Genomic DNA, 14684 nt, shown 5'->3' on the forward strand with positions numbered 1-14684 from the left:
TATGTACTGTGTATATGTATGTGTATATATATACATATATATACATACATATATACATATATATGTGTATATATATATGTATATGTATATATATATATACACACACACACACACATATATATACTGTGTATATATATGGTGTATATGTACACCATGTTTATGTATATATGTTTATATATACCCCATATATATACGCAGTATATGTAAATATATATACAGTATTACTCCATAGTATATAGTACATATATAAATGTATATATAAACATATGTAAACATATATACTGTGTATATATACAGTGTATATATAAGAATGTATATACACAGTGTGTATATATAAACACACATATGTACACATATATATATACCATATATATAGTTGCTGGCTGGTCAGCCTCTCCCAGTGATAATTCTATGCAATATAAGGAGGGAATATGAAGTTTTAGGGGATGGCTTTAATAAAATTATAAATAACACAATTATATTAATAGTAACCCAAACGAGAGAGATTGCTGTGGGACTGGTAGAGTGAAATGAATTTGAAAGCTATTGAGAAAAAACTCAGTAGAGACCATCGTGACTGACTAGATTTGACCATTGAAGATGCTTCCCATATTTTAGTTAGTAGAGTGTGGTAAAGTCTGCAAGCTTTAGAAGCACATTGCCTGGATTCATACTGGCTGTGTGGCCTTGAGCAAGTGACTGTTGTGAGGGGTAAATGAAGTTATTCATAGAAAATGCTTCACATAGTACCAGGCATATAGTACCAGTTACATTTACGTAACATAGTTGGTTAGTAACATTTGACTCTTCCCTTCATGTTTTAAAAAGGTTCTGTCTTTAAATATTTATGCTGTGAGCATTTTCAAAACATTGGTTTTTTTTTTTGTTTTTTTGTGTTTTTTGGAGACAGAGTCTTACTCTGTCGTCCAGGCTGGAGTGCAATGGTGCGATCTCACCTCACTGCAACCTCCGCCTCCCTGGTTCCAGCGATTCTCCTGCATCAGCCTCCCAAGTAGCTGGGACTACAGGCACCTGCCACCACATCTGGCTGTCGTTTTTAGTAGAGATGGGGTTTCACCATATAGGCCAAGCTGGTCTTGAACTCCTGATGTGATCTACCCACCTTGACCTTCCAACATGCTGGGATTATAGGCATGAGCCACTGTGCCCGGCTCAAAACATTTTCAAAAGCAGAGTACAGTATAAATTGTAGTATACAAGCATAAACATTATAACATCTCATGCAGCCTAAAAGGATACACAACAATAAAACTGGTTTGGGTTTTCATCAAAGTGTTAACACCAAGTTCCATTAGCATGATTTACTTATTCAAGCCTTAAAAAGATAGTGAGTTGAAATTTAAACTTGGCCTATTTCCAGTTTCTGAGTTTGATACATGGTGCAGGAAGAAGAAACAGACTTCAAACAAAATGTGACTGCCTTTAGTGGCCTATTTATTGCTGGAACCTGCTTATACAAGTAAGGTACAATACTAGATTTAAAAGTCTACTTCTGGTTTCAACACATAAATTCCCAAGGATGAAGATGGAGTGAAACCCTATAAATTAAAAGATTTAAAACATAACCTGAGTGAAGAGAAAACCTATGGAATGGGAGAATATATTTGCAAACTATGTATCTGATCAGGGATTAATATCCAAAACTTGTAAGAACTCAAGAAAATAACCAATTTTTGTTCAATAGGCAAAGGACCTAAATAGACATTTTTCTATAGAAGATAAAGAAGTTACCAACAGGTATATGAAAAAGTGCTCAATATCACTAATCATCAGGGGAATGGAAATTAAAACCCCAATGAGCTATCACCTCACACCTGTTAGAAAGGTTATTATCAAGAAAGATAGCTAAGCACTATGGCATATGCCTGCGGTCCCAGCTACTCAGGAAGCTTGAGGCAGGATGATCACTTGGGTCCAGCAGTTCAAGACCAGCCTGAGCAACATAATGAGACCCCATCTCTAAAACACTAACAAAAGATGAAAGATACCAAGTGTTGGCAAAGATATGGAGAAAAAGGAACCCTTGTACACTACTGGTGGGATTGTGAATTAGTACAACCATTATGGAAAACAACATGGTGGTTCCTCAGAAAATTAAACATAGAACTTTCCTGGTGGTCCCACCACTGGGCATACATTCACAGGAAGTGAAATCAGTATGTTGAAGATTGTGTTTATCGTAACATTATTCACAATAGACAATATATTGAATGGCTTAAGTGTCCATGGATGAAGAAAATGTGACATATATAGACAATGAAATACCATTCAACTTAAAAAAAAATGGACATCTTATCATTTGCAACTACATGGATGAACCTAGAAAACATTAAATAAATCAGGCACAGAAGAATACCTCATGATTTTAATTGTATGTAGAATCCGCAAAAGTCAGATTCATAAAAAGAATAAAAGAATGGTCATCAAGAGCTGGAAGGCGGGGTTATTGGGGAGATGTTGGCCAAAGGACATATTTCAGAAGAGGAGTAAGTTCAAGAGATGTACTGTATATCATGGTGACTACAGCTAATAATACAGTTATACTTGAAAATTGCTAACAGAGTACATTATATGTCTTCTCATGAAAAAAGTAAGTAAAAGGGGACTTCAAAAAGTTCATAGAGAAATGGAATTAAAAGATTAAAAATTAGCTTTGCATAGTGGCAGTATCATAGCTTATGAGGTTTATCTGAGGCACGATTATTGGTAATTGAAAACTTTTCCCCAATACCCCACTGTGATGACCTGCAGTATAGTCAGCATTGGCAATTTTTGACAGTCTCTACAGAGACTGGAAAAAAAAAAGATTAAAAATTATTTCTCAACATAAGCGCTATCAAATTTGAGATGATTTTGTAAACAATGTTACCAGCCATTAAGTCCATCCCTAAAGAACTGAGGATCCTGGGAATTTACCCATGTCAATGCAGTCTTTTTTACATCATTAAAGAAAAATGGGTGCCCTTTAAAGACTTTTTAAGATCAGAAAACAAGTCAAAAGGAGACAAATGAGGACTGTAAGGTGGGTGCTAATGATACCCATTGAAACTCTTGTAAGATTGCCTTGTTCCATGAGAGGAAGGAGCAGGAGCATTGTTGCAGTAGATGACATTTTGGTAAAATTTTCCTGGGCTTTTCTTTAAAGCTTTGTCTAACTTTCTCAAAACATTCTCATAATAAGCAGATGTTATTGTTTGGGACTGTAAAAAAAATCAACAAGCAAAATACCTTGACCATCCCAAAAAACTATTGCCATGACAGTTGCTCTTGACTTGTGCTTGGACTGGACCACGTCACCTCTTGGTACCCACTCCTTTGATAGAGTTTCTCTTCAGGATCATACTGTAGAACTTTCTTTCATCTCATTTCAATTCTTTGAAGAAATGCCTCAGGATCTTGATGCTACTTGTTTTAAAATTTCCATTGAAAGCTGTGCTTTTGTCTGCAGCTTATCTGGTACAATGGTTTTGGCACTGATTGAATGGAAAGTTTGCTTGACCGTTTCAGTCAGAATTGTGTAAAATGAACCGAGATGTCTATGGTTTGGGCTGTTGTTTGTCCTGTTGTCAATCCTCAATTAAGCACAAACAAGATTAATTTTGTTCCTCATAAATTGATGTGGATAGGGTTAGAGTGAAATAAGATTGGCCACAAATTTTAACAGCTGAAGTTGGTGATGGGTTCATTATACTTTTCTGTCTACTTTTATTATCAGTAATGATGTAACTCAAATTTTTAAAGAACATGTGAGTTGTCCAAGCATGGTGGTTCATGCATATAATATCAGCAATTTTGGGAGGCTGAGGTGGGAGGATTGCTTGAGCCGGGTCTGGGCAACACAGCCAGATCCTGTCGCTGTTTAACTTTAAAAATATATGCATGAAGCTTAAGATTGAAATGATAAAATGATCAAGCAGCAAGAGGTATGTAGCATCCAAACTGCTCTATCTCTATTCCTTTTGGCTGCTTTTCATCATGATTGTCCTGAATTATTTCTGAAAAGTAGGTTGATCTTGATTTTTCATTTTTAAAATTGCTTAAACTACAGTATATTATTTATCCAAAATACTTTTATGTCAGAAATGAATACATATGCTTCCTAGAAGACCATATTTATTCCAAGTCTCTGTATGTATATCTCTCTCTCTCAAAAAAAAATACATACATTGTATGTATGTATGCATATGTATCTTTTTTTGAGATGGAGTCCCACTCTGTTGCCCAGGCTGCAGTGCAATGGCACGATTTCTGCTCAGGGCAACCTCCACCACTTGGGTTCAAGCAATTCTCCCGCCTCAGCCTCCCAAGTAGCTGGGATTACAAGCATGTGCCACCACGCCCAGTTAATTTTGTAATTTTAGTAGAGATGGGGTTTCTCCATGTTGGTCAGGCTGGTCTCAAACTCCCAACCTCTGGTGATCCGCCGCCTCAGCTTCCCTAAGTGCTGGGATTATAGGTGTGAGCCACCACGCCTGGCCTACTTATATTTTCTCTGCTCTTTAGGTGGCCAACTTCTTTCCTGCATTATGCTGTTCCCTCTATCTTTCTGGTTTTCAACCCCATCTACAATTTATAGTCACTTGGGGAGTTTTTCTAAAAAATGCCCAGGTCCAATTTCTGTAGTTTTCTATTCAATCATCAGAGATAGGGCATTTATATTTGTAATTATTTAAGTGTTTGATGTCTTATCTTCTTGCTGAACTGTTTTATGAAAAGGCCTGTATCCCCAGTGCCTAGTACAGTGCCCCGCTACAGCTGTTTAATAATTGTTAAATGACTACTTCTATTTGCAACATATTTTAATTTCATATCAGAAAGAGCTGGAACTATTCTTTTGCAGAAAAACCAAGAGAATATTTAATATCTCTATTGGAACGTCTGAGAATTGCAAAAGTAACAGGCGTAGCATTCCCGTTCTTTATGGATAACTCTAATGTTGTATCTATGTTTGAGATGATGGACTCCTCCAACAGAGGCACCATATCATTTGTGCAGTATAAAGAAGGTCGGTACTTTCTACAAATTGAGGTAATAGTTTGTGGCCATTCCATAATTTTTTCTAGCAGAAAATCATTCTCACTTTGTAAATTTTCATTTCTTCTCATTATTTTACAGCCCTAAAAACCCTTGGTCTGTGCACTGAAGATGAAGATTTAGAAGATGATGGACACAGAATCACTTTGGAGCAATTCAAGGATGAAGTGTATGTTTATTGTTAAATGACAACTATTTTAATAAGATAGCATGATTTTGAAATACAATACCTTTTAAAATAAGTTCCTATCTTTTGAAAGAAATATTTTTTTCCCTTGAAATTTTCAGCTGACTGAAAAGTGAGGAGAGGGAAGGCTAACAGTAAAGTCTCTAAGCTCTGAAATAGTAAGTTCCAGAGACAGCTCCATTCTTTTTTTTGTTTTGAGATGTAGTCTTGCTCTGTTGCCCAGGCTGGAGTGCAGTAGTATGACCTTGGCTCACTGCAACCTCTGCCTCCTGGGTTCAAGTGATTCTTCTACTTTAGCTTCACAAGTAGCTGCGATTACAGATGTGCACCACCATGCCCAGCTAGTTTTTGCATTTTTAGTAGAGACAGGGTTTCACCATGTTGGCTAAGCTGGTCTCGAACTCCTGACCTCAGGTGATCCACCTGCGTTGGAGTCCCAAAGTGCTGGGATTACAGGCATGACCTTCCGAGCCCAGCCTGCTGCATTCTTTTCTTAGTAGGAAGCCCCAGCAATTCTCAAAGGATGAGGTGAAGAAGCATTAATATGCTAGGACAACTAACAAATGCTTTGATCTCAACACACTAGCTGGAAACTCTATTTAAAATATATACTAATAGAATATCTCAAAATATTTCCTCAAAATTATTTATTGCAAAGTAAATGTTTGTCAATAGCATAGGCTGCACGCTAGTCTGATAATTTTAGATTTGAGATATTATAGGATTAAAAATACTAACCCAGTGCTAAGTAAAGTCAGAGAAAAATGAATGAATGGAATAAAATTTAATAGTTATAGAAAGTTTCCAGGGAATCTAGCTCAATTTTTTAAGGATTTTTACTCTGAGATTAATCAAGAAACTATTATTGAATACAGCACCCAAGGTCAAGAAAGAGTTACAAGAAAAAACTTTTGAGATTTTTGTCTCATCAGTTACATAAATAATAAAAATTTTTGGTTTTGTTTTTGTTTTTGAGACAGGGTCTTACTCTGTCGCCAGGCTGGAGTACAGTGGTGCGATCTCAGCACACTGCAGCCTCCGCCTCCCGGGTTCAAGCAATTCTCCTGCCTCAGCCTCCCAGGTAGCTGGGACTACAGGTGCACACCACCACACCCAGCTAATTTTTTTTTTTTTGTATTTTTAGTAGAGACGGGGTTTCACCATGTTGGCCAGGATGGTCTCGATGTCTTGACCTCATGATCCGCCCACCTTGGCCTCCCAAAGCGCTGGGATTACAGGCTTGAGCCACCACGCCTGGCCTAAAATGGGAGTATTTTTCATTTCCCACAACTATCCTCATTCATCATCTCACAATTTTTTTTTTTTTTTTTTTTTTTTTTTAGAGACAGGGTCTTGTTCACTTACTCAGGCTGGAGTGCAGTGTCAAAATCACAGCTCCCTGTAGCCTTGACTTCCTGGGCTTAAGCTAACCTCCCACCTCAGCCTCCCAAGTAGCCAGAACTACAGGCATGCATCAGGGTCTTGACATGTTGCCAGGCTGGTTTCGCACTCTTGACTCGAGCAGTCCTCCTACCTAAGCCTCCCAATATGCTGGGATTACAGCTATGAGCCACAGTATCTTGCCAGTTTTCTTATGGAAATACAGTGAATTCCCAAACTAGATATAGAAGCCTCAATTATAAATATGAATTCTAAAGTGAGTTAAAAAAATTTACTATGTTTGATTATCCACAGTAGAATTTCCCTTAATTATCACAGGAAATTGAAAGTTGTTGGTTATAATACGTCTGCTCTTTCATTCAACAGACATACTTGGCATTTATATTTGTAAATAGAATTTCATTGTTTTTTTCGTTTTCTGTTTTTGTTTCCTTAGGAACAAGAGGATTATGGAAATATGGTCGGCATTCTAGTAACACTATAAGTCCAAGATGATAAATGATTCCATAAAGTTTTCCAGTTTCATTAATTCAGAATTTCATCATTCATCATATAACTTGAAATCAAACTGGCTGCTTCTTAAAAAGCAAAAAAAACCTTTCTCTGAAAAACATTATTTTCCAGTATTAGGCCAATTGGTCCTCAAATTAAGTAGAATCTCAACATCTTGTTGAGCCAGTTTATATATTCCAACTTCATTTAATGCTGCTGTGGCAGGAAGTTGCCCTGAAGCTGACTGCAGTACTTCTTTCAGGAGTAGTGCAGAACCGACGTTCAAATTCAGAACAATACAGGCTTCTTTTATACTGTTTAGGGAAAACAAAGGAGGGAAGTGAGATCTACATTATCTGCATCATCCATATTACAACAATTTGAGAATCTAAACAGTTTCTCTGCACTGCTGGTCCGCATGTTCACTACGAAAATAGGGATTTATTGGTTCTTTTAATGTGGTAAGTTAATATGGTAAGACTACACAGGTGCAGAGTTTATATTTCTTCACTATAAGGTAATAGGATCCCTATTTCAATATGTATCCATGCCCCTAAATACTGCATATGAACACTCTATTAAATATAGGTATAACTTTAAGTAGATTAGAATATGGGAAACGACAAAAATAAGGGATAAAATAAAAGCAGAAAGAACATGAAAATGAATTTTAAAAACAAATAGTTGCCCGGGTGCAGTGGTTCACACTTGTAATCCCAGCACTTTGGGAGGCTGAGGTGGGCAGATCACCTGAGGTCGGGAGTTTGGGACTAGCCTGGCCAACAGGGTGAAACCTTGTCTCTACTAAAAATACAAAAAATAGCCAGGCATGGTGGCGTGCACCTGTAGTCCCAGATACTGTGAAGGCAGAGGTTGCAGTAAGCCGAGATTGTACCACTGCACTCCAGCCTGGTGACAGAGACTCCATCTCAAAAAAAAAAAAAAAAAAAAAAATTTCTATTATACTGAAACATCTAAACATAAGCTTTCATAAGTTTAAAATGAATGCTTTATAACCTGACAGAAACCAAACAATTTAAATTTCACTTTTTTCTGAGACATGGTCTTGCTCTGTCACTTAGACTGGAGTGCAATTGCATGATCATAGCTTGCTGCGGCCTCAGCCTCCCAAGTAGCTAGGACTACAGGTGCACACCACCACACCTGGCTTTTTTTTTTTTTAAATACTTTTTGTAGAGATGGAGTCTTGCTATGTTGCCCAGGCTGCTCTCAAACACCTGGCCTCATGCAATCAGGCCACCTCTGCCTCCCGAAGTACTGAGATTTAGAGTTGTGGGCTACTATGCTTGGACTATAATTTAAACTTCAAATCAACTAATTCTGAAAACATTTGTAATTCTTATATTTATCATTATATTTAGAGCCAAAATTAATGTCAAATGTTTAAGGAAACAAATTTCTTTCAGTCCTAGCCTATTATTAGGTATTAAACATATTTTGTGAACAGGGCACAACTGTATTTGCTTTTATTTTCTATTTATTCCTCCAGTAGCTAAGCAAATAGAAACATTAAACCAAAAACTAGAAAACAAAACCCAACATATATCTAGTTCTGGTCAACTTTTTGAGGTCATGGGCCACATGGTCATTTTGGTTTCCCCACTGTGCTGTAAGCATACAGTAGACAATGTTTTAAAACTTACACTAATCTTATCCTACCCCAACATCTCCAGAACCCTAAAGTTAAAAGGAGTTAGCCTCCTATAACAATTTGATACATGAATATTAATTGTTAAATGTTGAACTTACTGTTTAAAATAATTTTCTGGTCTCTTGCAATAGTGAGAAAACAAAGGGAAAAGATTCCGAGTCATATCAAACTGCAACTGAGCTGCTCCTCCTTCATTGAAGTGATTAGCAAGAATTATCTGAAACAAAGAATTCATGTAACAGTTGTCTTTATTATCACAGTCCAAAAATAGTCTATTCTTACTTACTTCTTGGTAGATGTATACATCCAGCTTCTCGACAAGCATTTGCCAGAACATTTTAAATAAGGAGAAACAGAGCTGCTGCTCCAGCTGCAGTAAATGGTCTCGTAGCGTCAGCAGTAACGGGCAGGCTGAGCTGGACAGGGACATGACTGCCTGCTCTGACTGAGACGGCAAGGACAGCCACCTGGAAAAAACATTCATTTTTACCACAGAATTTTCATCAGTTTGTATTTTTAAAGTTTTTAAATCATTTTAAATTTGAGGAAGCGTTCTGTGCTGGGGCATTTTGGATAAGAAAAATACACAGCCCAACATTAAAACCTCTCTCAGAAAATAAAGTACCTGTATTTATATTTTCTCTCTCAATTACTCTTTAATATGAGGATATTTCCAAAATATCCCCAAATTTTAATGTGAAATATTGATATAAAGAAATTAAAATTTTAAATGTCAATTTTAGCTTTTTTTTTTTTTTTTTGAGACAGTCTCGCTCTGTTGCCCAGGCTCAGTGGCTCAATCTTGGCTGACTGCAACCTCTGCCCCCTGGGATTCAAGTGATTCTCCTGTCTCAGCCTCCCAAGTAGCTGGGATTAGAGGTGCCCATACCACACCTAGCTAATGTTTGTATTTTTAGTAGAGATGGGGTTTCACCATGTTAGCCAGGCTAGTTTCAAATTCGTAGCCTCAAGTGATCTACCCACCTCAGCCTCCCAAAGTGCTAGGATTACAGCCATGAGCCACCTCGCCCAGCCTGACTTTAGCATTTTAATTAAAACATCAGCTAATATTATGCTCTCGTTTTCAGTAAAAACACGACTAATAACAGATTATAAGCACTCTATGTGGTAGGGACTATGGTAGGACAAAAAGATACTGCCTGCTTTCCAAGATGGAAGTAACACAGGTGTACACAAGGAATGGTAGTGGGATAAACTGTCCAACAAAAGTACTACAGGTGCACTTGACTGTGCAAAATGGGAGATGGGTTAGGCTATTCAACCCGACCACACACCATCCTTCTACTCATGTATTTACAAACAGCTAACTTATAATCAGTTCTGATTAGGAATGTCTGAGAGAGCCAAGTGTGGTAGCTCATGCCTGTAAGATCAGCACTTTGGGAGGCCAAGGCAGGTGGACTGCATGAGGTCAGGAGATCGAGACCATCCTGGTCAACATGATGAAACCCCGTCTCTACTAAAAATACAAAAAATTAGCTGGGCACGGTGGCGCGTGCCTGTAATCCCAGCTACTCAGGAGGCTGAGGCAGGAGAATTGCCTGAACCCAGGAGGCGGAGGTTGCGGTGAGCAGAGATCGCGCCATTGCACTCCAGCCTGGGTAACAAGAGCGAAACTCCGTCTCAAAAAAAAAAAAAAAAAAAAAAAAAAAATTTGCCAGGCCTCATGGTGAATTCCTGTAGTCCCAGCTACTTAGGAGGCTGAGGTAGGAAGATTACTTGAACCTGGAAGGTGGAGGTTGCAATAAGCCGAGACTGCACAACTGCACTCTAGCCTGGGTGACAGAATAGGACAGTCTCAAAAATAAAAGTCCAAGACAACATATTTTAGAAATATTTTTACCAGCAATAAAGTTTAAAGTACATAAGGCCAAATCAGGTTCTTTCTAGACACCTTGGAAATCTGACCACATGTACCATCTTTAACTTTTACCAAACTGGTGTTGAGCTGACTCAGGCAGAGGACATACCTTTCCTTTTTATACAATTTGGCAGCATCTTTAACATCTCTAAACACGTGGTCTACTTGACGGGTCAACATATCATGCTTTAAACGCTCTAAGAGGTTAATCATGTCATCAAAGACAGAGCTCTCCATAGAGGCTAGTTGTCCCAGCTGCAATTTACTCAGAGTATTATTCTCTGCAAACACCTCCAGTGCAGCCTGTTGAAGTTGTAGAAAGAACTGAAAGCAAAAATATGTTAACACATTAACATAGTTTAACAGCTTGAAACACAATTCATGTGTCATTCAATTCACCCATTTAAAGTGTATAATAGGGCTGGGTGCAGTGGGGCTCACACCTGTTAACCTCAGCACTTTCGGAGGCCAAAGTGGGTGGATCACCTGAGGTCAGGAGTTCAAAACCAGCCCGGCCAACATGGCAAAACCCCATCTCTACTAAAAATACAAAAATTAGCCAGGTGTGGTGGCATATGCCTGTAATTCCAGCTACTCGGTAGGCCAAGGCAGGAGAATCGTTTGAACTGAGGAGGCGGAGGTTGCAGTGAACCGAGATCATACAACTACACTCCAGCCTGGGCAACAGCGTGAGACTCCGTTTAAAATAAATAAATGTATATAATTCAATGATTTTTACTATATTCAGAGTTGTGCATCCATCACAATTTTAGAACACTTTCATTACTCCCCAAGAAAAGCCCTCACGCTTAGCCGCCATACCCCCAATACAGTCTCCCCACTGCCCCCAGTCCTAGACAACCACTAATTTACTTTGTCTCAGTGGATTTGCCTTTTCTGGATATTTCACATCAATGGAATCACAGAATGTATGATTCTTTGTGACTTCTTTCATTTAGTATATTTTCAAGGTCTGTCCATATTGTGACACGTATCAGCACTTCATTTTTTTACATTCCCAGGTAATAATATACTCCATTATATAGCTATACCACATTTTATCCAGTCATCAGCTGGCGGACATTTGAGTAATTTCACTTTTTGTCTATTATGAATAATGCTGCTGTGAACATTTTTGTGCAAGTTTTTATGTGAACATATGTTTCATTTCTCTTAGTATGTACTGAAGAATGGAACTGCTGGATCTTATGGTAAGTCTATGTTTTAACAGTCTGAAAGGCCAGGTATGGTAGGTAGTTCATGCCTGTAGTGCCAGCACTTTAGGAGGCTGAGGATCATTTTATAGTGAGACCTAATGTCTAGAATAAATTTAAAAATTAGCTGAGTGTGGTGGCGCACACCTGTAATCCCAGCTATTCAGAAGGCTGCGAAGGGAAGATTGCTCGAGCCCTGGAGGCAGAGGTTGCAGTGAGCCGACATTGTGCCACTGCAATGCAGCCAGGGTGAAAGAATGAGATCTCATGTCAGAAAACAAAAAGCCAGTTGAGGAATTGCTATACTGTTTTTCACAGCAACTGCACCATGTTACATTCCCACTAGCCAATGTTAAACCGTTCTGAAACGGAACAATCTCAAGATATATTGTTAACTGGAAAAAGCAGAAGAGTTTGCATAGTATGTTACCGTATGTTGACATACACACACCAGTGTTTATATAAATAGCTTCAGTAGTGTATACAAGAAATTGATCAAAGTGATTGGCTTGAGGGAAGATTAGAATTAAGATTTTCACTATAGTTTTTTGGCTTTTGAATTTTTATCACACATGTGGATTATATATAGTGAAAAATATTTTTCACCTTCTGTGTATGGTAATCATGAACTTAACCAAAAAATGACACTATGGCCCAGGTACAGTGGCTCATACCTATAATCCCAGCACTTTGGGAGGCTGAGGCAGGCAGATCACCCTGAGGTCAGGAGTTCAAGACCAGCCTGGCCAACATGGTGAAACCCTGTCTCTACTAAAAATACAAAAATTAGCTGGACATGGTGGTACATGCCTGTAATCCCAGCTATTTAGGAGGCTGAGGCAAGAGAATTATTGGACACAGGAAGTGAAGGTTGCGATGACCTGAGAACATACCATTATACTCCAGCCTGGGCAACAAGAGCAAAAAAAAAAAAAAAAAAAACTCGTTTTTTAATTTTTTTTTTTTTTTTGAGACAGAGTCTTGCTCTGTCCCCCAGGCTGGCATGCAATGGCTCGATCTCTGCTCACCACAATCTCTGCCTCCCTGGTTTAAACAATTGTCCTGCCTCAGCCTCCTGATTAGCTGGGACTATAGGCGAACACTACCATGCCTGGCTAATGTTTGTATTTTTAGTAGAGACAGGGTTTCACCGTGTTGGCCAGGCTGGTCTGGAACTCCTGACCTCAGATGATCTGCCCACCTTGGCTTCCCAAAGTGCTGAGATTACAGATGTGTGCCACCATGCCTGGCCTTGTTTTAAATAAAAATAAAAATAATTTTAAAATTACACTATCAATAAGCATTTAAGCATAAGATTAACTATAAAGGTCTGAAATTTTGTTTTTCCAAAATACAATTACAAATGACTAAATAAATCACCTTGCCAAGGTGGCTGTTGCTGTTTCTAAAACTCTGAATAGCTTTAGGCAATAAACACATCACAATAAGCCATGTTAAGGGCAACAGACATTTGGCTACCCTTGATTGCCAAACACAGTGGCTCATGCCTGCAAACCCAGCACCTTGGGAGGCTGAGACAGAAGGATCACTTGAGGTCTGAGGTTCGAGATCAGCCTGACGAACATGGTAAAACCGCATCTCTACCAAAAATAAATAAGTTGGGCATGGTGGTGCATGCCTGTAATCCCAGCTACTCAGGAGGCTGAGGCAGGAGAATCACTTGAACCTTGGAGGCAAAAGTTGCAGTGAGCCAGGATCACACCACTGCACTCCAGCCTAGATAACAGAGTGAGACTCTTGAATCAAAAAAAAAAAAAAATAAAAAAAAAAATTGGCTACCCTTGAAATTTTTTTTAAGAATTTTCAGTTGCTTTTCTTTTAAAGTTCTTGAAATAAAACTAATTAAAAATTAATAAAAACCAAAAGCCATCTAGAATTCTCCCAAAGACTTCATGGATAACAAAGCATAAAATCTGGGTTTTTAAAAAATACATTTACTATTAAAATTCCGACTACCCAACATAAACCTAGATCATCTCTCTCTCTCCCCAACTGCCTCTCTCCCCGAGCACTCCCACCCCATATCTGTTTGCATGCAATGTATCATGGGCATCACTTACTTTTACTTCTCCAGCAACTTGTCCCCTTCTTTTAACAGTACCCTAATTTTCCTTTAGGGAACTGCCTCTTCCCCACTCTGAGACAACTTAGGTGGTGTCAGCCCTATCCTTTGATGCCAAGAATGCACACATAACTTGGTGATCCCATGCCCTGGCTGCACCAGTGATCATTCAGAGATGGATGTATGAGAGGCACCCTGGTATTTCTGCTAAAATTATCAGAGAAGCAGCACTCTGAAATTGCAGAAGGACCACGTGAGCCTGAAACTACCTGTGGCCACATGTCCAGAGCCTGCCTCAGAACAAAACCAGAAATAAGCAACTTCAGAACAGCCATGCCTAATCCTTTTAAAAAGTTAAATTTTGCACCTCCTATACCTTACCCCACACCCCAAGTTAGGCCAGTTTGAATCTGGCTTCTGTCACCTACAACTGAAAAATTCCTAATTCTGAAAGGCTGCATATTTCAGGCTTGGTATAATCTGGCAATGGACAGTTATCAGTAGAGAACCTGAAACAAATGGAAAATGAACTCTGTCCATTCTTTGTCCATTTTCTAATTATGCAATACAAAAGCTTTAATAATTTTTACTTACAAAGCATTCACTGGCTACAGGACTGTGAAAATGATTAAAGTATTTTTGAGGTTAAAACAGAATTTGCACCATACATATATATATATATATATATATATATATGT

General features: G+C 38.4%; 2 protein-coding genes and 1 non-coding gene across 4 annotated transcripts in view; 2 read left to right on the forward strand and 1 right to left on the reverse strand.

Moving 5' to 3' along the window:
- EFCAB10 (EF-hand calcium binding domain 10) overlaps positions 1-7426 on the forward strand; it is a 16162-nt gene extending 8736 nt beyond the window's left edge. The window contains exons 2-4 of one of the 2 annotated variants that reach the window (XM_032276338.1): positions 4975-5026; positions 5137-5224; positions 7080-7424. In XM_032276338.1, the coding sequence (XP_032132229.1) occupies positions 4975-5026; positions 5137-5224; positions 7080-7116 (177 nt within the window). In that variant the 3' untranslated portion in view covers positions 7117-7424. Of the gene's footprint in view, positions 1-4861; positions 5027-5136; positions 5225-7079 lie in introns of both variants that reach the window. The other variant, XM_032276337.1, reaches the window with a different exon arrangement.
- On the forward strand, positions 2671-2812 carry LOC116550511. The gene has a single exon (XR_004268463.1). It is a non-coding gene; the product is annotated as a U4 spliceosomal RNA (small nuclear RNA).
- Positions 6901-14684, reverse strand: part of RINT1 (RAD50 interactor 1) — a 31925-nt gene continuing 24141 nt past the window's right edge. The window contains 4 exon segments of the mRNA XM_032276336.1: positions 6901-7449; positions 8906-9024; positions 9094-9274; positions 10799-11013. Coding sequence (XP_032132227.1) covers positions 7257-7449; positions 8906-9024; positions 9094-9274; positions 10799-11013 — 708 coding nt within the window. The 3' untranslated portion in view covers positions 6901-7256.

The sequence above is a fragment of the Sapajus apella genome, unplaced genomic scaffold, assembly GCF_009761245.1.
Source record: "Sapajus apella isolate SASKATOON/1434 unplaced genomic scaffold, GSC_monkey_1.0 scaffold7, whole genome shotgun sequence".
NCBI classification, from domain to species: domain Eukaryota; kingdom Metazoa; phylum Chordata; class Mammalia; order Primates; family Cebidae; genus Sapajus; species Sapajus apella.